This window comes from Haemaphysalis longicornis, unplaced genomic scaffold (genome assembly GCF_048455015.1).
Source record: "Haemaphysalis longicornis isolate Haplotype H1 unplaced genomic scaffold, Haemaphysalis longicornis Haplotype H1 scaffold_12, whole genome shotgun sequence".
Lineage (NCBI taxonomy): Eukaryota > Metazoa > Arthropoda > Arachnida > Ixodida > Ixodidae > Haemaphysalis > Haemaphysalis longicornis.
In genome coordinates, this window is record NW_027526225.1 from 122,088,787 (window position 1) to 122,114,031 (window position 25,245).

At 48.6% G+C, this 25,245-nt stretch overlaps 1 protein-coding gene across 5 annotated transcripts in view; it reads right to left on the reverse strand.

Annotated features, from left to right (window-relative positions):
* LOC144163424 (uncharacterized) overlaps window positions 1-10,313 on the reverse strand; it is a 204,055-nt gene extending 193,742 nt beyond the window's left edge. For all 5 annotated transcript variants that reach the window (XR_013320927.1, XR_013320926.1, XR_013320928.1 and 2 more), the window contains exons 1-2: window positions 10,191-10,313; window positions 10,029-10,093 (exon numbers count right to left, since the gene is read on the reverse strand). Coding sequence is in view for 1 of the 5 variants with exons in the window: in XM_077694411.1 (XP_077550537.1) it covers window positions 10,029-10,093; window positions 10,191-10,299 (174 nt within the window). In the remaining 4 variants the exon portion in view is untranslated. The remainder of the gene's footprint in view (window positions 1-10,028; window positions 10,094-10,190) is intronic.
* Window positions 10,314-25,245: the final 14,932 nt, after the last annotated feature.

Sequence of the window (25,245 nt, forward strand, 5' to 3'; positions counted from 1 at the left end):
AGTGAGAGAGTAAGTGAGCGAGTGGGTGAGGGGTGAGTGCGTGAGAGGGAAAAAAAGGGGTGAGTGAGTGAGCGAATGAGAGAGATCGAATGATTGAAGGGTGAGTGAGCGAGCGCATGAGTGAGTGTGTGAGAGGGAGTGAGTGGGCGAGCGAATGAGCAAGTGATTGAGTGAGTGTGTGAGTGAGAGCGAAGGAATGAGGGAGTGAGTGAGCGAATGAGGGGTGAGTGATTGAAAGAAAGAGGGAATGAGTGAGTGAGCGAGTGAGAGAGTGAGTAAGAGAGAGTGCATGATTGAGTGAGTGAGAGAGGGAATGAGTGAGTGAGCGAGCGAATGAGTGAAGGGTGAGTGAGTGCGAGAGAGGGAAGGAGGGAGTGAGTGAGCGAATGAGTGAGAGAGTGACTGAGTGAGTGAGTGAGTGAGTGAGTGAGTGAGTGAGTGAGTGAGTGAGTGAGTGAGTGAGTGAGTGAGTGAGTGAGAGTGCGTGAGTGAGTGAGCGCATGAGTGAGTGTGTGAGAGGGAGTGAGTAAATGAGTCAGTATGTGAGTGAGTGAAAGGGAAAGGATGAGGGAGTGAGTGAGCGAATGAGTGAGAGGTGAGTGACTGAAGAATGAGTGAGTTAGTGAGCGAATGAGTAACAGAGAGTGAGTGAGTGAGTGAGTGAGTGAGTGAGTGAGTGAGTGAGTGAGAGAGAAAGCCTTGTGGTTTTCTGCAAGTTTTTCCCCATATGCCCGTAAAAATGGATGTTGCCACTTATGCAGCCTACACCACGGCCAAAAGGGTCGTAGCGATGTCTTCTGCAATACCACGGCCAGCATGCCGAAAATAATTACCGAATTGCATTCCCGAACCCATATACGGCGCATTAGGTTAAGCGGCAAAAATCTTCATACTGAATAAAAATGAGCATAACTTGAAATCTCAGCACACCGCGCTCTAGAGAAGTAAGTTACAGCAACCAATGAAGCCCAAACAGCGATTTGTAAGCGAGAACTGGGAAACAATGTCAGTTTTAATTACCACTGCGGGGCAGAGGATGATGAGCAGTTTCAGTTATTTTTAAGACCCAAAGCTCCAACGGAGAGTGCGGAGACGTGGTGGTGATTACAGGGTTTTAGAGACATTTTAGTTTTTATGCGGCCAACGAATTGAAACAGTGAACCAGAATGAAATACAGAGCACACAATCGTGTATTTTGCATGGGTGTCAAAGACGACAAGCTGATTAATTCATTCTAAATATCTATACAAAATGGCCGCGCACGTCGTCAATGTGACCAGGCTGTTTTTTTATTTTTCCCAAGTAGAATAGATTTTATTTATAGGGATGAAGTCGGGTTTCGTGATTTAAAGTGTAGTATTAGTTCACTCGCACGTGCGTGTCTCTGGGTATACTGGTGGAAACGTCGAAGAGGATCCTCAGGAATATAGTTCAAGATGAGATCTTGAAAGCGTTTCTTTGGGACAGTCAACGGATCTTCAGTAGATGTCCGCGCTAAGCTTACAGCTAGGACACCTATCTCACTCGTTGCAGAGTTCATGCTGCTGCGACAGTGCCTCCACAAACTGAGGAGGCAAACTGAGGGCTTCATCTGAAGGTGCGACATCGGCGGCGACGTGTAGTCTCTCATTCGCGGTGCGCCCGCTAACGAACCCATTTCAGCCAATGAGCTTTTCTTGCGACGCTTCTCTCGGCGGTTCACTGTGCGTGCACACGCTCCGGGGGGCGTGGAATTGAGCGCGCGCCGAATGTTACTGCAGCGGGGGCTGGCCTTTTGTGTACGCCTTCAATGCTTGGGAAAGCCAGCTGCGTGCGCGTTAAATCTCTCGTTAGGCGACGGCGCACGTTCTTTTCCAGCCATCCGATGTGAACAATTGCGGATGTTTTACTTATGAGGCATATAATGCTTTCACATTTTCATGTTGAGCACATCTGTCGATATGTGAGAGAACAGCGCGCTCGGAATATGGGTTTTTTTCTCTTATTGTGTTAAAAAACATGCATATGCGGAACGACTTGCACGCCCTTCTCGCGTCCGCTAGCTTCAAAAGCCTGACGAGAACGTAAAGCCCTTTCCTCATAATAAACGTTTATCGTAATTCACAAAACCAAATAAAGTTTGAAAAGCTGTATAAAACAGCAAAAACCGGGAGGAACTGTACCAGAAACAAGTATAGGGAATTGAGAACACAGAATAGTAAAAATTTTAAAAACAGCAGGACATGATGCGCTGGTAGAAAAAGGAGCTAGCGAAGAGGACGAAGAAACGAGCACACACACAAAAAAAACAAAAGATACTGCACGAGAAACAAAGTTAGAAAACGTCGTCGAGAAAGCCAGATTTATAAATGGCTGTGGCGATTTTATTTCCGTCCGTAAAGGAAGGCCGGAAGGTCGTCACCCGGGATAGTGGTATTGGCGGAAGGGGTCAGGATGGCTGCTGACGCGTAGGAAATGCCCGGGAACAATAACCGCAGCGCTCAGCTAAAGAAGTAGAGCCTACAGCGTATGGCCGGACTTGCCTTCAGCGCTCACGCTTGCGCAAAGTGGGCTGTTGTATCGGGCAGCCACATTGAGACGCCCGCACATACGGATGCAAAATCGCATAGATGTGCGACGTAGAGACGAGAAGCAAAGAAATACGAGGGTTGTAGGGTTCAGCGACGTTGCGTTAGTTTCGCCTATTGAAGTGTATGCAACGGATAACGCAATCTTAAAGAACCGAGGGGTAGTGTTTGTGCAATGCCTTTTTAGCTGTTCCTCTCCCCCAAAACGCGGGCAACTACGAATGTATTGTTCGGTCACCGTCTGCAGTACGGTATGTCCCAAAAATAGGCTGTTGCGTTTTTTTTCCGTTAAAAGAATATTCAGCAAATGAGCTCTTGGGAGTAAAAAAGGGAGAGTTGACACTGCTTTCGGGGACAGGTGTGTAATATCAACTGAAGTCGTATTTTTATATGTGCAGAGGCTGTATTTGAAAGGGGAAATTCGTCCGTAGTTTTACACCTCTCGCTTATACCTTTATTCTCTTTGAATAAGTACTAACTTTTTCATGCACACAAGGCACTGACGAAAGAAGCCTCCCAATTGTCACTAGGCCAACTCTTGTTTCGCCGCTGGCGACTTGCTAATCGTGATCGGCGAAAAGCAGTACGGGAACTTTCAGTTTTTTCTAGAGCTAAAATTTGTAATCTATTCTTCACAGCCAAATTAACGTACTTTCTGCAGGCTCACTGTTTTTCACGCAGGAGCATTCAGCGATTTTATGGGACCTTTGCGCGGTTGGCTTGGCGCTCTAAAGAAGACAAATAGACAATCTGTTCTTGCCACTGAATTTGAGTGGGGTTGGTGTCATCCATTTGTTTATTTAACAGCTTGCCTCTCGTTTCCACCACTTCAGGAATATACTCACCCGTTCTTTGGCGCAGTCGTGCAGCGTCGCCTAGATCACCTGCATTTCTTATCGTTTTCTCTGAACTGCAGGACTGTCCTTTGTGTGGATTTCAAAAAGAAGCAGTGGATGCTATTTTACTCATGCGAGCGCAGTTTTCTTTTGAGTATTTGTCCAACATCAGCGGAAAAAGTGCATCCATAGATATAATAAACGTCTGCTTCCCTACCCCAGTTTATAGCTCAGTCTTCCACAAAGGAGAGCCTCCTGTTTTTTTTTTTTTTTTTTTTTTTGGGGGGGGGGGCGTGAAACGCATGTGTGTGTCCCCGCCAAAAAAGTCTTTTTCTTTAAACTGCATACTTCAGGTCTTCCCGTGAAACATGGGAAGCAGGAAAGGACTTCTTTGTGGCTTAAAACTGACTGCAGGATATGCAAGAAGCCTGAAACAATGGAGCATTGCATTATTGATTGCTGGGATGTGTTACAGCGTACATTAAGAAATCATGCACCCCTCCGTCTAACGACGACGATGGTTGAACCCGAAGCTTTCTCGTGATGGATTCTTTGGTTGGCCAATGGCACACAGCGAGTATGTGCTACACTGGCGGTATACGTGTCTATTCTAGAATACCCGCAGCCACTGCCACGTGTGCACTCCGTAGACCTAACGCTTGGGTTCGGGATGTACCGCGCGAAGCGGTACCTGCTGCTTGGCGTTCGCTTCGACCATGTCGAAATCAAGCAATCGGATCGATGTCGGCTTGGTAACGCGAGGGACCCAGGTTTTAATCCGGCAACTTCCCGTTTTTTGGGGGAGGGGGCGGGGGCGAGGCACATTAGGGGCTCGGGCTGTCGGTGTCTCATGTGGGCACGGTACTTAAACACCAGGACACTCGCTTTCCAACGCCTCGCGCTATAGCGTAAGTCGTACTAACAGAACCCTCCTGGACACTCGTTTTACAACGCCTCGAGCTAGAACGCTTCGCACTTCAAAGACACGAGAAATTTGCATCAAAGCCGTATACCTCTGCACCCTGACGGTTTCATCTCCGTGGGCAAAAACGGCAAGGCGCCAACTCCTAAGACGCCGAGCGCTCAGCATCGAAACCGCATTATACACTTCATCGCCACTTCGAAAATCCTACATCGAAACCGCTTCATCGAAACCGCATCATACACTTATACACTGCATGCTTCGCCCCTCCCCGGGGTTCACACCAGTGGAGATGGCCCGGTTTCTTTTTCTTTCACTTCACCCACGATGCTCCATCATCTTCGTCAGAGAAAGTTGGCTTTTCTGCAGCTCCCATTAGCGTACAATGGCATCAGTGAGGACACTAAAGCCTCAATTTAAAAAGATTTTGATCTCGAACCTGCTACTACTGGATTTGTCACAGTAACAAGTGACAGCACAGTTCCCCATGACGTCTTCTTTTTCATCGTCATTCGTAGTCTATGGCCAGCTAGGATGTTTCACCGTCAAGCAGGGCCTGCGAGCTCAACGAAGAGCGTATTTCAAGGGCAGATTGCTCCAGTGCGCAGTGTCTACGATCATTCAAGCGATGCTCTTGACTGGTTTCAGTGTTTTGATCGCTGCCTGTACACGCCTGACTTTTCATGTGAGTTATTGGGATTTTACGACTTTTGCTGTAGCTGGGGTTTTATTGTAATAGGCCTTCTTCGTCGCTTGTCGCGTTTCACACGCGACTGTAGTTCGCCTTTCTTCTTCTGGGGTAATTCGAGTGGCATCTGCTTCCATGTAAAAAAAAGATGGCCGAGGTAGCACGATGGTAACGCATCCGACCCCTACTCTGGAGACTTAGGTTCAATTGTAATACGAAATCAGTTTTTACTGCAAAGCAGTGTATGTGTAACCCGTGTACTTCGCGCCTAAGCACGCACCCATTACCGGTTGCCGGTTTATGCATGCACTGGTTGGAGGAGGAAACAGGGGGCGTGCGTGCACAGCTAGTCTTCATGCCACTAGCGAGGACATGCGCGTTCTGCTGGCGGGAAACAGGAAGTGTCGACCGCAATTCGACCTGGCAGTTGTCCTTAATGGTTGAGCGGTGTGGGTTTGGGTTGGTGTGTTACACAGACAGTCAGATGATTACGACGCGATTCGGAAGCGAAGCAGCATGCTCTCGGGCCCTGTCGTTCAGGCATCGGCCGGTTTGTCCGATGTAGACGGACCGGCACTTCAGGGGAATTTTGTAGACCACATTTTTGCTGCAATCTGCGTACCTTGTCTGGTGTTTTTTGTCACAAACTGGCAACAGTGCGCACCTGTTAACCTGACGGCACATGTCGTAGGCCTTGTTGGGGGCGGAGAATACGACCTTCATGCCATGTTTCTTTCCCACTTTTTTCATGGCATGAGGAAACCCATGTACGTATGGCAGCACTGCCAACCGTCTTCTGTCCTCTTCAGTGAGTTGAGGAGGCCGTCTCTTCTCTTTAGCCTTTATCCTTTGCAGGAGCGTTTCGCAGACAGGTTTCAGCAAGTTTCAGTGAACAAGCTTTTTATATCTTTTTATATTTTTTTATATTTTTCATGTTTTTTCGTATGTATATATCTGTTTCCTTCAGTAAAATTCCAGTTGATAGTCAGCAGTGTGTCGTGTTACTCCCTCTTCCTTTTGTGTTTGTTTTATTCAAGCTGATTCCCACCGAAGATGTACCAACTAGCACAGACCAGAGCCATTCTGCATTTTACTCGGTCGAAACCCTAGCAGTCATTCAGGCATTACGGAACCAGGGGGTAGATGAGCATTATATAAGAATACTAGAGGATATCTACAATGGGTCCACAGCTACCGTCATCCTCCATAAGGAGAGCAGTAAAATACTATAAGGAAGGGTGTCAGACAAGGAGACACAATCTCTCCAATGTTATTCACAGCATGCTTACAAGAAGTATTCAGAACGTTGGATTGGGAACAGGTGGGAGTAAGGGTTAATGGAGAATACCTCAGTAACCTCAGATTTGCTGATGACGTTGCCTTGCTAAGTAACTCGGGGGACGAATTGCAAAGCATGCTTTCCGCACTGGACGAACAGAGTAGAACCGTGGGCCTGAAAATTAATATGCAGATAACTAAAGTAAGGATTAATAACCTCGGGACAGCACAGCGGTTTGAGATAGGTGGCGAGGCAGTGGAACTGGTAAGCGAATATATCTACTTAGGCCAAGTTGTAAACCCAGATCCCAACCATTAGGAAGAGATAATTAGAAGGATCAGAATGGGGTGGGGTGCATATGGCAGGCATTCTCAGATAATGAATAGCAGCCTACCATTGTCGCTGAAGAAGGAAGTGTATGACAGCTGCATCTTACCGGTACTGACCTACGGGGCAGAAACTTGCAGGTTCACTAAGAGGGTCCAACTTAAATTGAGAACGACTCAGCGTGCAATGGAGCGTAAAATGATAGGTGTAACATTAAGGGACAATAAGAGAGCGGAGTGGATCAGGGAACAAACACGTGTTAAGGACATATTAGTAGAGATTAAGAAGAATAAACGGACGTGGGCAGGGCATATAATGTGAAGGCAAGATAACCGCTGGTCATTAAGGGTTACAAAGTGGATCCCTATAGAAGGTAAGCGTTGCAGGGGGCGGCATAAAGTTAGATGGGCAGATGAGATTAAGAAGTTTAGAAGTTAAGAAGATGAGATTAAGAAGAAGATCCACTCCGTTACATTTAATGACCAACGGTTATCTTGCCTTCGCATTATATGCAATGCCCACGTCCATTTCGTCTTCTTGATTTCTACTAATATGTCCTTAACACGCGTTTGTTCCCTGACCCACTCCACTCTCTTCTTGTCCCTTAATGTTACACCTATCATCTTCTGTTCCATTGCGCGCTGAGTCGTCCTCAATACAAGTCGTACTCTTTTAGTGAGCCTCCAAGTTTCTGCTTCGTATCAACGCAAATGGGCAGGGGGCCCTGTAATTGCTCTGGGGCAGTTACTGGTTCTATTTAAATATTGTTGTTTAGGTCGTCAAAGTGCACTGATATATCCTTTGCTTCTTTGTGGCACCTAGACTCGTGGGTCATAAATGAGCCAGCTGACTTCACCACGCTGATACAGCCTATGAAAGAATGCGCAACGGACTATCCTGTTCTTGAAGTGGTCCACAATGTGTGGGATGGGCTTCATACGTCTTGATTCGTGGCTCCCACATGACGGCAGAGAATACAAAAATGCAACATTGTTTGTTCGTCAATCCTGATTTTTTTTTGGTGTCTGAAAATATGGCTTTTGAAGGCTTTGTATTTCCTGAAAACCACACCGCGCAACCTAGTGGGACAAGGCATAACCCTAAGTACACTGCTGTGAAATCCAAAATGTTCAAAGCAAGCGAGACACGCAGGAAAGGTTTCTCTACACCAGCTGCAGCTTTTCATCCTGCATTGCTATCTGCACACGACATTATTATTAAAATGTAAAAAGCACTGCAGCCTGTATATGTTCTGTTCTTCTGTATATGTTCAGTACGTGAGCACTTTTCGACACCTGGGAGACATTTACCTGCATAGTTACATTTTTGGCGCACCTGTACAGGTGCCCCAAAAATAATACGGAGCACGGGAGCGGTGGCCGGAGCGCGCAAAACTGCATGCCAGCGCGATCTATGCGTAGATGCGCCGCAAATAGTGTGCAGATAGCGAGAGTGCGTGGGCACATCTGGCTGGCCCCTCTCGATGTTCTGGCGCTCGTCTTATCGCCGGCTCAAGCGAAGCCGCGCTGCTGCCACCCCTGCTCGACAGGGGCGCTTTCGGAGCTTCACGAAGTCCTGTTTACGCATAGCCAGCGAAGAAAGCTTCGTCTTCAGTGGGGTCCGCTTTCTGCTTCGTCATGAATGCCACCTGTTTCACTATGGGTGCCTGCCGTGCTTTGCGATCCGCTTGATTTTGAATCGTGTGGCTAGCATAATGCCTGGCTCAAGCTAGCGCATAAAAATGAGCAGAAAACAAAAATTTCATGCGCGTACTGGCTGCATTGCATTAACGATACAAATGGGCGATCAAATAAAATGGGAAGTGATACCTTTGGACTCTAGTTACTTCAACACAAATATACTTTATTACGCGGGAGACACAAACCTACACAAATTCACTTAAAAATGAAGTGTGTCGCGGCTTGAGAAGGCAGCCATTGAGCATATTTTGCAACAATTCTCGGCGAAATGAATCAAGGGTGGTTGCCATTGAAGCAAATTCTGAAGCAACGCTTTTTCTTGTCAAGAAATTCTGTTTCAATTATTTGTTTCATTGTCAATACCTTTGATTCATTTTTTAATCAGTGCGAGATATTGTCGGAAAGCCCTCGCTTAGATCACTATATTCCCATTTTTGCAGTTCATTGAATTTGATATAATGAAGCCTATTTGTTTTGAAGCAACTGGCCTTTGCTCCACTCACTTTCTCAATTCGCTTGAGCGGCGCTTAGAACCTTCGCAGCAATGCAGCCAGTACGCGCATGAAATTTTTGTTTTCTGCTCATTTTTATGCGCTATAGCTTGAGCCAGGCATTATGCTAGCCACACAATTCAAAATCAAGCGGATCGCAAAGCACGGCAGGCACCCATAGTGAAACAGGTGGCATTCATGACGAAGCAGAAAGCGGACCCCACTGAAGACGAAGCTTTCTTCGCTGGCTCTGCGTAAACAGGACTTCGTGAAGCTCCGAAAGCGCCCCTGTCGAGCAGGGGTGGCAGCAGCGCGGCTTCGCTTGAGCCGGCGATAAGACGAGCGCCAGAACATCGAGAGGGGCCAGCCGGATGTGCCCACGCACTCTCGCTATCTGCGGCGCATCTACGCATAGATCGCGCTGGCATGCAGTTTTGCGCGCTCCGGCCACCGCTCCCGTGCTCCGTATTATTTTTGGGGCACCTGTACCTTGGTTAACACAGAAATGTGTTGCGCTGGTTCCGATAGTGAGCTACGCTTTCGACGATTGAAAGAGATTCGTAAAATCAGAACTGGCAGCTTGACTGCCGCAAAAGATGTGCGAGTAAAACTTATTAGAGAGTTTTAGCATAGCGTTATCGTGTTTACGTTACCGGTTACCGTGTTTGTGGGAGTCGAGTGCGCAGCGCGAGAGTTACCGCGAACGGTAAATTACCGGCACAGGCTTCCCCGTCGCCAGCGGCTTCCGGTAACACGGTAAACGGTAACGCAAACACGGTAACGATATGCTAAAACTGAAGAAGCAACAGCAAATACTCGCCGCATGCTCGTAAGCGTGCTTCTCAAAGGACTTTACACTGTAATGAGAACTGAACATGAATGTGGGGCTCGGACAATTTTACTGGACTGCGGAAATACACCAGAAAACTACGCGACAGTTATGGCCAGCGTAGGTTTGAAATGGACGCCAATTACAACCTACGGCTGTTTAGAACCGCCAACCAATATGATATGCTCTCCCGTGCCAGATGAACTAAGCCCCATAAGCGTGTTTTACAGTACAGCTTGTCAAGTCATTTCATATTCCATTCGCCCAGCTAAGCCACGACGCCGATAACTCGTGTGAGCGTGCGAAGCTCGTAAATGTCGCGCTTGCACCACGACCAGCCTCGAGGGGAAAGTCTTAACACTTCAAGGAAAGAAAAAAAGCACGCTCACCTTCTTTAAAAGCACGACGGGTGTCTCGCGGCGACGTGTCAGTCTCCGCGCGTCAAAACACGGCTCTGAATTAGGGGAGAACAAAGCCAGGTTCAACCAAGTCGTTGGTTCAATGCGCCCCGCGACGCAGTACTTTAAAGCAAGCAATGAAATGACGCTTACCTGCTGTCACGCTATCTGTCGACCGAGCGATAACTGCAAACGTGCGAAAGATATCAAGAAAACACCGCAAACACAGCGCGAACGAAGACTTTTCGCGCCCAAACGCCATGCCACAACCGCCACAGGAAAAAAAAAAAACACATACCACGCGCGATGGACGAATGCGGTGCCGTGCGCACGGTGAGTCCTTGAGAGCAACCAGTGATGAAGTGCGGTAACTAGCGCCACCGCGATTGCAGGTCACGCTTGAATTTTGTTTCTGCGACGCGTTGTAGACGAAAGATACTGCCGCGAACCATGCATTGGATATGTTTATTTATGCTTTGTTTTTAACGATCGACTGTACCCTTTTGTCTCGTGTTCCACTCTTTCTTATGCCGCGTGGGTTATCTTATTTGATCAGAGAAACTCATTGCCGCACCTTCCTTTTTAAAACATCTTTTTTTCCACGCACCATTGGCGGTTGAAATAAGCTTCCCGAAAACGTCGTTTGCGCATCTGGCGTTAGATTTCACACAGCTCTAAGGTGTTATCTGCGTGGCGACATTGAAACCGGTGTTTCTTGAATTGCCGTGATCTTGTTGCTGTCAATTATTTGTTTTTGTTTTTTTATTAATTATTGCTGCTGCGTGTTTCTGCGCACTGCAATGTGTGATGACCGCTGTGACTCGTTTTATAGAATGTCCATTTTTTTTTAAATCTCGCCTTTCGTTTTGTTTCCTTTTTTTCTCTTATTTATTTTGTTTGCCTCCGGCTCTGTTGTCGTTTGATGTTGTACATGGTTCTTTGCTGTAAGCTTTTAAAAGACGCCTCTGTTGACTTTTACTTTTGTATATTACGAGATTCGTGATCCCGTTTCTGCACTGGACACTTTTTATGTATCTCCTACAACAATGCCCTCTGAGCGAATGTAGTAAGCTGAACAAATAAATATTAATAGGGAGAATGTTTCGCCTAACGTCACTAGCCTACAATAGTCTTCTTTGAGCTACAGTGTTCTCCATGTAATTCGACGGTTCCAGCAACGCTCGCGCCATAAGATAAATGCCGCAGAGCAGACGCCGCGGCATTCGATTCGGTGACACTCTCCTGCGACGTCACGACGTCACTTTGTTGACTGCCGCTTCACCGCTTGTGTATTCATTGAGTTGTTAGGGGAGCACAAGTTCGCTCCAATCAACCGTTTTGCCTTCAAGACAACCGAGTCGTTTTTGGCTACGTGACAATACATTTAGGAGGTCTCCATCACGACTGCAGGTGACGCAATTACGTTCTGCTGATATCTCAGTTAAGCCAGATTTAATTTTGTTTTCCTCACTCTTTTTGTTGAATTACGGAAATTGCCTTCGTTTTCTAAAATACGGAAGTTGTTTACGTTTGCTTATGGACACTCCCTACGTTTTCTCAAATACGAAGCAGCTTACGTTTTTTTCACGTAGGCTTTGTCCGTAACAATACGGAATTTTTTAACAGTGTATGCCGAAATTTGGCAATAAGATGGACGCCGGCTTCACAACGCGAGAGTCTCGACGTTTGATTCCGTCGACGTGAAGCGCTTTTTACTTTCACTTCAACCGAGATCATTCATCATCATCGTCACAGAAAGTTGGCTTTCCTGCAGGGCGTATTGGTATACAACAGCATCAGTTAGGGCACTGAGGCTTCGCTTTCAAAAAGTTTCGAAAACATTAAAAACACGAATAAAAAATCTTCATAGCGAACCAACTGCGTAATGCCCTGCTTTCGCACAAAAAATACGAGTTCGCGGAGTTAACAGGTGTAATCGTGATACTAACGTAAATGAAGACCATTTATGGAATCATCCGTCAAATATAAAAAAAAACAAAAGATACGTGAACATAAAATTGAAATGATAACAGTGGAATAACGAAGTAACTGTATGCATATCTTATATAAGATATGCATACAGTTACTTCGTTATTCCACACGTGTAACCCAATGTACGTCAAAGCTCTAAAACATGCATATTACATGTATGCCGCAAAGTATGCATGCATGCGAGATTCTTTCGGAGGCAAACGAGTCAAAAAAGAGTCGATGAAACGACGACTCTGTTGTGTGACTACCTTTAATCGTTTACCGGAGTCAGCAAGTTCCAAGAAGAGTCGTCGTCGCTTTCATCACTTTTGACCACCTTTTTTCTTAGAGTGTAGGTGAGTACAGGTAAGATGCAGCTGTCATACACTTTCTTCTTAAGGGACACTGGTAGGCTGCCATTCATGATCTGCGAATGCCTGCCGAATGCAATCCACCCCATTCTTATCCAACCAATTATTTCTGCCTCATGGTTGGGATCCGGGGTCACAACTTGGCCTAAATAGATATATTCGCTTACCACTTACCCTGCCTCGCCACCTATCTGAAACCGCGGTGCTGTCCCGAGGTTATTGATCATTACTTTGGTTTTCTGCATATTATTTTCAGGCCCATGGTTCCACTCTTTTCGTCCAGTGCGGAAAGCGTGCTTTGCAATATCCTCCCACGAGTTACTTAACAAGGCAACGTCATCAACAAATGTGAGGTTACTCAGGTATTCTCCATTAACCCTTACTTCCACCTGTTCCCAATCCAATGTTCTGAATACCTCTCGCAAACATGCTGTGAATAACATTGGGGAGATTGTGTCTCCTTCTCGGACGCCCTTCCTTATATGTATTTTGCATGCTCTCCTTATGGAGGATGATGGTAGCTGTGGACCCATTGTAGACATCCTCTAGTATTCTTACATAATGCTCATCTACACCCTGTTTCCGTAATGCCTGAATGACTGCTGAGGTTTCGACCGAGTCAAATGCTTTCTCATAATATATGAAGGCTATAGGCTATATATAGGGGTTCAGTATACTCAGCGCACTTCTCTATCACCTGACTGATCGTGTGGATATGGTCCATAGTTGAATAGCCTTTACAGAACCCTGCTTGTTCTGTAGGTTGACTGAAATCTAAGGTTGCAGCAATTGTGTTAGCGATTACCTTGGTAAGGACCCTGTAGACGACTGACAGTAAGCTGATCGGCCTGTAATTTTTCAAGTGCTTTATGTCGCCTTTCTTATGGATTAGGATAATGTTCGCGTTCTTCCAAGATTCCGATACCATTGCGGTTATTAGGCATTGCGTGTACAGGTTTGCCAGTTTTTCAAGTACAATTTCTCCGCCATCCTTCAAGAGGTCTGCTGTTATTTGTTCCTCACCAGGTGCTTTGCCCCCTTTCATTTCTTTTAAAGCCTTCCTTACTTCTTCTGTCGTTACTGGTGGGATGTCTGTCTCCTCTGAACTACTTTATCGTTCGGCATTATCCTGGATGTCCCGGCTACTGTACAGATCTCTATAGAACTCCTCGGCTACTGTTTATATTTTATCCCTATTTGTGATGACATTACCTTGATTGTCTTTAAGTGCATACATCTAATGTTTCCACATGCCAAGACGCCTCTTCACTGCGTTCAGGCTACCTCCGTTCTTTACAGCGTATTCGATCCTTTCCATATTATACTTCCATATGTCAGCTGTCTTACGCTTATTAACTTCGAAAGCTCTGCTAGTTATATTCTGTCAGCTGGGGTTGATATTGTCATGGTTTGCCGTTTCTTGATTAGATCTTTCGTCTCCTGGGAACGTTTACCAGTATCCTCTCTAGCCATCGTTCTCCCGACCTCTACTGCAACCTCTGTGATAATGCGTATAAGGTTGTCGCGGGCTTCCTGTGTCGTAAACTCTGCTTCCTCGGGAAGAGCTGAATATCGGTTCTGCAGCGCGATCGATCCTAAATTCTTCTACTTTACGTCTTACTGTTAGCTCATTAACCGGCTTCTTTTGTACTAGGTCGTTACGGACTCTCCTAAAATCTAGCATATTTCGAGATTTTACCATACGGTGGTCACTACACCTTACCCTTACGAGCCATTCCCCATCCTACACGATGCCAGGGTTATCGCATAATATGAAGTCTATTTCATTTTTATGCTCCCCATTCGGTCTCCTCTACGTCCACTTCCGGTCTCCCGTTTGCAGAAGGAAGGCGCTTTTCTGATGGAGGCAAAAAGCAAAAACGCCCGTGTGTAGGATATTTCAGCGGCCGTTAAAAATTCCTAAGCCCTCCACTACGGCGCGCCTCATTGCCTGCGTTGCGTCGGCGCGTTAAACCCCATACACTCAATCAATCAATTTGGCTCATATTTTTCGATTTTCTGCACCATTCTGACCATGCAGTGAATCAGCACCACAAGCCCGGTGCTTCGCTCCCAGTGGAAAGCGAAAACAGAAAATTCTTCGGATCACTTATTTACGGTTGCGTGCCCTGAGTGCGAACGCTTTATGGTTTCCTATGACGATACTTATTGATTGATTGATAGGCTTTAATGAGAAAGAGGCAAGAAGCCCTGGCGGGGAAAAGGGAATAAGGGGTGGGGAGAGGGCTTACATATTATGGAAAGGTGATAGTATTCAGTTCTTCTGTAGTCCTCTTGAGTAAAAAAAAAACACATTGAAGGGCAGTACAGTGAACCTGCAGAAACTTGGCAACAAGTTGCAGATCTTCCAGCGGGTGCACTGAAGAAGGGACCGGCGTTCACGTAGACTATTCGCACTTTCCAGCGAATGTAGGTGGCGCGACGGGGTATCCAAAATGGAGGATGGGACGATGATCGGGACGTCGTGTAAGCGCGCGCATACGGGGGAAAAGCCGAGAGAGAGAGATAAAGACATTTATTCGGTGAAATCCGGCACCGGGGGGTGCGTCACGCAGGACTCCGCCCCGTCCGTGGAGTCCCCGAATAGACCGGGCTGGATGACTAATGTGCCTGGGGAGACCGGGCGTGAGGGGCATTACAGCCACCACCTTGGTGACTGCCCGATCCGCTTCGTTTCTGTCTAGCCAGGGCTCTAGCCAGGGCTCGAGCAGAAGTTCGAGAATGAGAAACGTTGCTATGAGTAAGAGCGGGCGATGTCGCTGCTTGGGCTGCTCTTCGGCGCATTGCGCGCATCCACAATACCTGCCGAATTTACCTGTTTGGGGACGCGGCAAAGCCTGATGCCACTAATTTTGCTCGCCCGATTTTCTTAGCCAAGAGCACAGCAACCCACCGGCATCAGAAAACCGAACACATAAACACAAACTCCACTTTTGCGCGCGTCTAATGCAGCCTCACTGCATACGCGCCGCGCGCGGGTCCGAATGTTTTGCCAACCACCCTCCCGGCCACACCCAGCACGTGCGCTCGCCGTGACGTCACGGCCGCCGCGTGACGTACCCCAGGAGAGGTCCATTAGCTTGACATTTCGCAGCAAGAAGTGCGAACGTAGCAGGACTAACTGAGAAAAATTTGGTGATGGTCAAGTTAGCAGGAACAGCGTAAATTATACCGACGCACCACCGAACAACGGTGGGCGGCCGACATGCTTCGTCTTCCTCTTGCTCCTCCCTCTCTGGCCTGCAGCTGTCAGCTGCAAAGACAGAGGCCATGCTGGTACACCCGAGTGCAGCCGCCCGTGGACGGACGAGGAAACTCCAAATAGATGGCGCGGAGCTCGAGTGGAAGACCAGGGTGCGCTACCTGGGGATCACCCTGGACCACAGGGTGGACTTCCGCCAGGCTGCCAATGAGCTCCGTGCCAGGGCACAGCTCGCCACCTCGGCCGTGTGGAAGATAGTCACCCGAGACAAAGACTGCTCCCAGCAGACAGCCCGGCGGCTGTACAGCGCCTCGGCAGTGGGACTACTGATGTACGCGCTGCCGCTGGTCACCTTGCGGAGACCCAACTGGCGGCAGCTGGAGGGCGACCATCGGAAGGGCGTCCGCGCCTGCCTGGGCCTGCCCCGAAACTCGCAGTGCGACAGGACGCTGGCTGAGGCAGGGGTGTGGACGCTGGAGATGACGGCCGAGCAGCGGGCCCTGGGCCACATCGACCGGCTGCGCCGAGCCGAGGGGGGAGGACCCCTGCTGCAGCGGCTGCGCACCCACCGGTACTCACGCATGGGGCGCATGCTGGTCCGGTACGAGCCGAGCAGGTGGTAGGCACCATAGACATGGGGCCCTCCAGCCACCCTCCGGACCTGGCGGCCGAGTTGCACCTGGAGATTCCGGGCCTGCGCAGCAAGCGGCGCACGCCCCAATGCGGGCTGCTGCAGCTGGCCCGGGCCGTCGTCTGGAAAGACCTGGAGGGCCACACCCTGGCCTATTCGGATGGCTCTGTGCGGCATCGGAAGGGCTTGGCTACAGCGGCCGCCGTGCTGGGAGAGGCCAGCCGGCAGGCCCGGCTGCACTACGCCGCATCCTCGGCCACGGCAGAGCTTGTGGGGGTCCAGCTGGGCCTGGATCTGCTGCTGGAGCTGGAGCCCGCACCCGAGCGCTGCGCCCTGCTGTGCGACTCCCGGGGTGGCTCTGCTGCGCATCCGGGAGGGCGACCCGCACTCCCCTCTGGTTCGGGGCATGCGCGAGAAGGCGGAGCGGATGACAGACAGGGGCACCCACTGCGGCTGCAGTGGGTGCCCGGCCACATCGGGCTCGAGGGCAACGAGCGGGCGGACGAGCTAGCCGCCGAGGCCCACGTGATGACCCCCTCGGCCACGGATGCCCAGGCAGTGGCAGACGACGCCCGCCTGCTTATACAGCGGCACGTGCGGGCACAGCACCCGGACCCATGGCTGGCCGCTGGAGAGGCCCCACCACCGGTGCGGGCTGCCCGGCTGCCCCGACAGCAGCGTTCGGCAATCCTGCGCCTCCGCGTGGGGGCTGTGTGGACGGCGGAACGAAAGCACCGCCTAGGGCTGGCCGACAGCCCTGCCTGCCGGCACTGCTACGCACCTGTCCAGACCCTGCCGCACATTGCTCTTCGAGTGCCCCGAGTATGCGGCAGGGAGGCCGGAACTGCTGGCCGCCCTGGGGGGTAGGTCTCGGCCGCTAGACGAGCTGCTATGGCCGCCGGGCAACACCAGGGAGAGGGACAGCGTCCACGAGACGCTGGGCGGCTACCTGGATGCCTCAGTGCTCCGCCTGGCACTTGACTCCCTGGCCCAATTACTGCGTGAACTTTTCCGTTTTAAATGCGAATGAATTTCTTAGTCGGGGTTGTCGTGCTCCGTCGGCGTGCGCCCGCGAGTGTAAGGCCGAGCGCTCGTGCACGCGTGCCTCGAGTGCACGTTCGTCCAACTAAGCATACCCACTTAGGGAGATTGGCCAACATAAAACTCCAGCGTTCGCCGTATGGTGGAACCACTTGCTCGGAACGAGAAAGACGCGTCATAGCGTGCGCCCCTCGTTCGTTCGTCTTCGTGTCGCCGTGCGTATGTGCGCTGTACCGTAGAAGAGCCGCGACTTCAATGTCGAAGCTGCTGTAGGTTATCATTGAATTCCCCTGGCCAGGCCGAGGATAGTTCGCACGGCCGTGGAAGGCAACGATACCGCAAGCACGAAGTGTAACACAATGCAACCTGAGCATTACACCTCCCGCTGGCGGTGACGTCACTGCAGTTGCTTCGACGTCATCATCGGTTGGAGTACTCACACTCTCGTCTCTCTTCATTAAGTACGCCATTAATAATAATTACTCGCACCGCACTCATCGGTGCACCCAATGCATTCGCATTTCCGCACGATCCCCTTCGGGGAGGTGGGGGGATTTTTTTTATACGTTGGAGGGTGCGTGCTTTCCTGCCTTTCGTGGCCACGCGCAGTGGCTTAGTGGCAGTAGTGACTGCTGCTTTTCTTCTCTCGCGCCCCTTGCGTAACGAAGTACTGCATAAGTGGGGGAGTGGTTTTCTTTTAAATGCGAATGCATTTCTTAGCCGCGAGCGGCGTGCGCCTAGCAACAGCTGTGGCGCGCGCCTAGCAACCGGAGCAGGTGCGGAGTAGCGGAGGGCAAGGGGAGAGGAGGAGCGTGCTCGGCGTGTGAGGGCGCTCGCATCGCGGAGCTCAGGCTAGAGTGAACTAGAATAGGGGAGTGGCCCGAGCGGGCGGAGGCGGCGTTGCTTTCGGCCACGGCCGGGCTAGAGAGCGAGCGGGGCGCGCCGCTCCCTCTCTAGCCCGGCCGTGTTTCGGCGTGCCGCGCGCCGTCGACCACCGCTAGGATGGCTAGGGGCGCTGGTGCGCGATCTCGCAGCCGGTCAGCCGCGCCCGCGCTGTGCGCTGTCACCGCAGCCCTCAGACCGGACGAAACGTAGAACTTGGGAGGCGGTGGGTGCACGTGTGTTCGGTGGAATCGGTGCGGAGGTTCTGACGTGTTTTTCAAAACAATGAGAGAGTGCATTTCGTCAAGGACCAGCATGTGAGGAAGATGACGAAAAGAAGGACTGATGCGCACTGTTTTGCCCAGGATGTCACACCGGCTATCAGGACTCTCCAAAGGCTTCTTATTCGCCGCCGCAAGAGACGAAGAGGTTCAAAAAAAGTGGAAGCGCAATTTGCGCCAGCAGGAGAGAGAGACAAAACTTTTTTTATGGAGCTTTTAGGTGGGGTGGTTCCTCATTTCAGGTAACCATGTGCCGTCCCGGCTCGACTGGCCCTCCCGACCATCAGAAGTTGATCTTGAGGGAGGGAGCTGGACAGCAGTATCTCCCACTGCTCAGGAGTAGAGGAAAGAAAAGGAGGTGGGAGGGCAGGGTTCTTGACGCACTCCCATATTATGTGCCATAGAGTGCCTGGTTGAGTACAGAATTTCATTGTGCGTTGAATTTTGTAGGAAATAACAGATGCATCCTGACTGGATGGGGAAATGTATTTGTCACTATTAAGAGAAGCCCCTCACAGAATCGTCGGCTGCAGTGTGCGAGCTTCACTTTGTGTACAGACCGTTCTGCACAGGTTTGTGCTAAGCATGGAGAACGCGTTCACTGAATGCTTCAGTCTTCTTGAGCTTCATTTTGATAGCATCCTTGACACTTTGATTGTGGTGAAGGCTAAGCAGCAGTGTGAACTTGGGTGCAGTGATCATTGTAAGGCTGTTGCGGCAGAGGCGCGTTTTACCTCACGACCCACATTCACTTCTACATTAAAAGCATAAACAGAAGCAATGCAAAAAGACGGCAATCTGCAAAGTATGCTAAACTAGGTAAATGCACGTAGTACTGGACCAAATTGCGAAATAAACTGTGACAGCTGACTGAAAGGTAATCTGTTCTATCTCGTTCACTGTATGTATATTATAAAAATTGCAATCGGGTTTGAAACAGGTGAAGCTGGGCCATTAGCTGTACACAACTTTGCTTGACATGTAGCATTGCATGTAAGAGTTAACATTAGTTATTGTTCTTTTTTATAGTAATTATAACAAGGAATAACTACAAAATAATTTGTATTTCGCCATGATAGCACCTCTGATTTCTGAAAAATAGTAAAGACTCCATACCATATTGGCAAGCAAGCAGCAGTTAGTTTCGTTTTGTGCTATGCGGCGGGTCTAAACTTCCTTTTAGGAGATTGGGGGTGAGGGGGGGGGGTCAACGTGCTTATTTGCGCACATGCGCTGAATAATACATCAGAGTTGACTGCAACACCCCGGCTAAAAAAATTGTCGCTTTTAAATGCTGCTATACGAGCAATGACGTGTTTTTAGAACCGCGATGCTCTGCCCTGTGCAGGGAACCTGCCAGTTCGCGAAAAGTAAGTAATTATCGTTCGTCAGGCAATATTCGGCGTGTTGCGGAGAACACAAGTGACAGTTAATTGACATTCAGAAACGCCCGCGCCAAATATAAAGCTCGAGGTGAATCAAAATGGCGGATAGCGGAACTAAGGTGCCTGCAACCAGAACGGCTCACCACATCGAGGCCACAGTTCTTGTGCTCGACCTGGAGCAGGAGTAAGTAAAGCAAAAATAACGTTTGGCCGTTTAGAATCTTGCTTAGCTTCTGAATGCCTTTGAAAGCCGAAAGAAAACGTGAAAACAGGAGAGAGCAAGGCCAGACGCTTAGTCTCACTGCGCCAGTCCAGCTGCGAAAGGGCGCAGCCGCGCCACCTCGCGGTGTCGACGCCAACCGGAGTGGCTCGGCGCCGCCGCTCGGGACACTCCCTTATTCTAGTTCACTCTACTCAGGCGGAGTAGCGGAGAGTGAGTGGAGAGGAGGAGCGCGCTCGGCGTGTGAGGGCGCTCGCATCGCGGAGCTCGGGGCGGAGAGAGAGCTCGCGCGCGGGCTGGCGCGGGTCTCTCTCTCCTCTCCGCGTACCCCTCTCCGCTCGCTGCTAATATAAATGCAGTGAGCGCGCGCCCCTCTCCGTGACTGCTTGCCGACTGGCGCCTTGATAGCGATGGAAGTCGGTGAAGTCGAATCCCTCGCGGCAACGATACCGCAAAGAAGAATTCGGTGCACCCAATGCATTCGCATTTCCGCACGATCCCCTTCGGGGAGGTGGGGGGATTTTTTTTTCTATTTTCCCACTCTGAATTAGACTTTGTGTGGGTGTGTGAGTGTGTGTTAACTTGTAAATATGCCCCCCTCTCCCCTGTGTTCTGTAAATATCTCACCTCTATCATCTGTCTCTCCTCTCTATGAATCTGTCATCCTCTGCCCCAACTCCCACACCAGCAGGCGTTCCGGTGTCCACCCCTAGGTGTGACAATTTATGCCTGCTGGTGGTCTTTCCTTTCCTTTTCCATGTCAATAAATTCATTCATTCATTCGTACGCCCCGCACTGTTAAGGGTTAACTACATGCGTCTAAGGCGCTGAGCGACGCGAGAAACCTCATTCAGTGTGTACGGCAAACAGGTATTGTGGGCGACACAGACAAGCGAAAATTTTTTACACAGGCCGATAACGGCGGCGACTGCGCAGGCGACAAGCCGTCGCCGTCGCGGGCTTTTTCCCGGCCAGAAGCAGCGCACACGCGAGCGGCAGCAACGACGACGAAGGGCAATGGCAGAAATGCATTACTTTTTTTCGTTTGTCGCTGTCGGCCACACTGTTTGTTGTACCCATTGCATTACTTTTTTCGCGTCGGTTGTCGCCGTCGCTATGTGGTTTTTTTAATGTTCGAACGTTCTGATCGTTCAATAACGACCCTATTAGTTCTCATCAAATGTTGCGATCTGCAGCGTGCATTCAACGAAGCGTACTCGAGAATGAAGAAAACAGTAGCTATATGACCCATTAATAACTTTTCCACGCTGGAATTGTGAACGTATAATGGGCCGTACGTTGCAGTCGGCTGAGAACAAAATCCAATGCAAATTCATCAGGGATTATAAGCTCGCAAAAAGAGTTCTTTCCTTAAATTTTGTGCAATGTTTTTATACCGGGATCGATAGCGGGGTAAACAATGGAAGCTACGGACACGTAAGCACTAATGGGTTTGGGGCGCAGTGCGTAGGCAGACACCTAGGGCGCGCTGTCTGACATGACATTCGCCAAGTGGCACAATGAGCGTGGCTGCATCCAAGGTCACCGCACATTCGCATCTAGACTGATGACAGCTCCAAGCAGTATTGCATTTCAATACGGGTTCAGTGGGTGCTCTCGGCTCAAAAACTAATCTATATATCACCCAATAAACTCCATTGAACTGTCAAAGTCTTTATTTTTTTTCATTGTAGAACTTATCTTTGCTGTCCCCCTTTTTCTGCCTATGTAGGAACCACGGGAAGACGCTACTTGCCCGAAGATTTCTTTTTTTTAAAGAGAGAGAGAGAGAGATCCCTGAGGCGTCAGCAGGAGTGGCCGTCGCATTCAAGACACTTCTCCTCACATCCTTGGACATCGTGGATGGGTTCTCATTGCTGCTGTCTGTGTTTTGGCTGTTCAGTGTGTAATACGCTTCACTGCGAAGCGCACTTTCTTGCTTCTGTAGACGTTACTTCGGCTCAAGCACGGTGGCCTGGTCGGTACTGTTCTGAAGGCCGCCACCAACATTATGAAGCAGTCAGATCGAACGTGTTTGTATTTAAGGGGGCCATGAGGACAAAACACAAGTTCGGTTCATTCGAACGATTGCCTCGATAGAATCATACTGACACCACCGTTAACGCACACTTCGCTCAAATAAGCTACATAACTAGGAACAAACGGAATGGCCATGCGACCCACTAGCTCATTTCCCGCAACAGAACCTATGATGTCACATGAGCTCAGCTCTGCGATTTGCTGAGGACGGAAAACGTAAACGCAAATTAGGCACGGCTTATAGGCTTTCCGAACGAACTATTTGCGCTTAAGTGTCACCATATTCATTTTGCAGCAGTAAGAATGGTGCGGTAAACAATGAAAGTTACAAGAACGCTCGTAAGCATAGAAGTAACGATGCGCACTGCTGTTGGTACTGGGCGCACTATGTTTGTTTTAGCTGCACAGCACTCCGCCGCTTTGAAGTTGTTTTACAGGACACTGGCCGACTGGCGTAAGCGGCGTTGTCTTACGTGACACTGTTTGTTGAGGATACCCCAGGTTTCATGAGACGATCAGTTTTTACAGTAACAAAAACAAGCCAGGTGCAAATACGCTCAAAAACAAAGCAACGGCGGACAACGGTTCGTGGATGACTATAGCAGCGCCATCTGGGAGGGCTGACGGACAGCAAGGCCTCAAACCCGAATGACGCAGTGGAAGTTCGCTTGAATACACGCGCTTCTGACGTCATTTGTGACTGCGAAAACCTACAATTTAGCGGGAGAATCAAAATTTTAACCTGAATTCATCAATTTCTCAGTGAATACGGCATCATTTGCTGCCGGACAAGCGATGGGGGCGCTATAAAAGGCGAAATCTTTCGAATAAAACAAACTTGTATTCTGTCTTCATGGTTCCTTTAATACCAAGTTATGCCTTTTTTAAATCTTACTAGCGCATCCTCATTTGAGAAAGCCCTGCCTAAAAAACCCAGTGGGAGTGTTTCCTGCGGTTTCCTATTGCCCCACCAAAATATATATCTGTTGCAAAGTTCCCGTGTCAATGGCTTTTCTATCTGTGTTGATTGCACGTTATGATGCGTTAATAGTAATCCACGCTGAATTGTTTTAGTTCCAGATTTCTGTTTCGCAAAATTTATTTGTAGATGTTTTAATGTGCCCTAAATAACAGCTGGCTTTCCAGTTCATGTAAAGCACTCACTAGTGTACTAAATCCATTTCGTTTTATGTTAATAGTGTTAACTATTCTCCTACTGCTGTATTTCTACTGACGCTTTTTGTACTAATCCCAGTACCATTTTTTTAAAGTGAAGTGAAGTGAAGTTTCTTTTCTTTTCATAGAAAAGAGGGGACCGAGGCAAAAGGCGGTTAAGCCTGACGAGGCCTCGGTACCCTAAGCCTGTAAGTAGTACAGATGCAAACGCAAAAACACTTAATACATAGAAGGGGCGGCATTCAAAATACAAAAGTAATATATAAGCAGTAACACTTACTATAATACAAAACATGTGCACAATCATGGGCAAATACAAATTGATACTTGTACGAGTAGAATTTCGTACATACGGATGAAATAAAGTAAATCATTCGACTTAAGTACTTGTGTGAAAAAGATAGAAATATAGATATATACACTTATATCCATGTACACACATACATACACATACGCATATATATCGAAGACGGTAAGCTGCATTTTTACATTAGAATTTTACCTTCAATAAGATGTTGTTTGGTCTTTTTTTTAACATGTTTCCAGATAGAAAAAACTCCTCAGGAAAGGGGAATTTGTTTAGCGTGTTGGGTACTTGACAACTCAGTTTTTGTTCACCATAATTTGTTAGCGTTCGCGGAACTCTTAGTTTTACCACGCGAAGATGATAACCTATGTTGCTATCAGGAACAGAGTATAAGCGATTCTGGTGAATGTATTGAAGAAGCCGCAGATAATACACTTGGTTGGCTTTTAATATGGAGTGTTTTACAAACAATGGTTGCGTACGTAAGTTTCGCGGTGCACCATAATATCCCTCAATAGCCCACAAGGCTCTTATTTGCAGGACAAGTAATTTTTGGTAATTGGAAGACGTGGTCGTACCCCAAAAAAGATTACAATAAGAAAGTCCTGAAAAAAACACGGAATTATACATAGACACTTTTAACCAAACAGGCAGTAGATTAGAAATCCTATAAAATAGGCATTTGTAGATGTAGATGTATTTGTAGATGTTAATGTCATTTTTATTGTCCTAATTTAATGAAATTTGTATTTCAGTGTTTTCAATTGCTTTGCTGCATTTTTATTTGTGAATTTTTCTTCGATGTACCCTAAATAGGCGCTACGTCTCCTGTGTGCATGTGGAGTAGGAACCGTTTTTATGCTGTGATATTTTAATGACAAATAAATTCCTTTTTGTGTGAAATTGCAGATCGAACTGATTGTTGTGGTATTTTTTCTGAAAAATAAAGTCTGAGCTTGTTTTTTCTTCTTTTCCATGTTTGAAAATAACTTGTCCTGTTTTGTTTGCTTGTAACTGCCTATAGTACCATCGTGGGGAGAGGGTGGATAGTAGCAGGCGGAGCGAAAACACGCTGCCTCGCGGGGAATAGCAGAACGCTCCTGAGGCGTAACGAGATGCTTTCCAAGAGAGAGTAGTAGTACCTGTCTGCAGTATCCGAGAACGCCGCAGCCAATAGAGCTTATTCACGCCTAAAGGGAGTGACGGAACGCTGCCTTGGATATGGCATTGCAATTCCCACACAGGGTTGAAGTACTCCGCTTCGAAAGCAGCAAGTAAATCCCACGAGGAGTGTTTCGCCTCTCGTTTAGCCGCCATGCGCTACTCCTCGGAAGAGTAGCCCAGTGCTTCCAAAGGGAGTGAAATATGGGACAAAGGTTTTTACTCCTAGACAGAGTACCCAGCACTCCTCGACTTCTTAGACTGCATCTAACAGCGAACGACTACACATCGCACGCACGGATCGGATCATGTGTCTCAAATTCACGCGTAGGACTAGCCGTGGCGACCGTCGCAACGATCAGACGCATGCCAATAGCATGCGGTAGTCGTGCATGTGTCTCGCGCTTTAAGCGCCTTCGTGTCACCCTACCCGACCTTAGGTCGATCGATATGCGATTCTTTCTCCAATAGAAAATGTGGCAATTTCGGGTGCATCTGGGCGAATTTATGTGACAGACG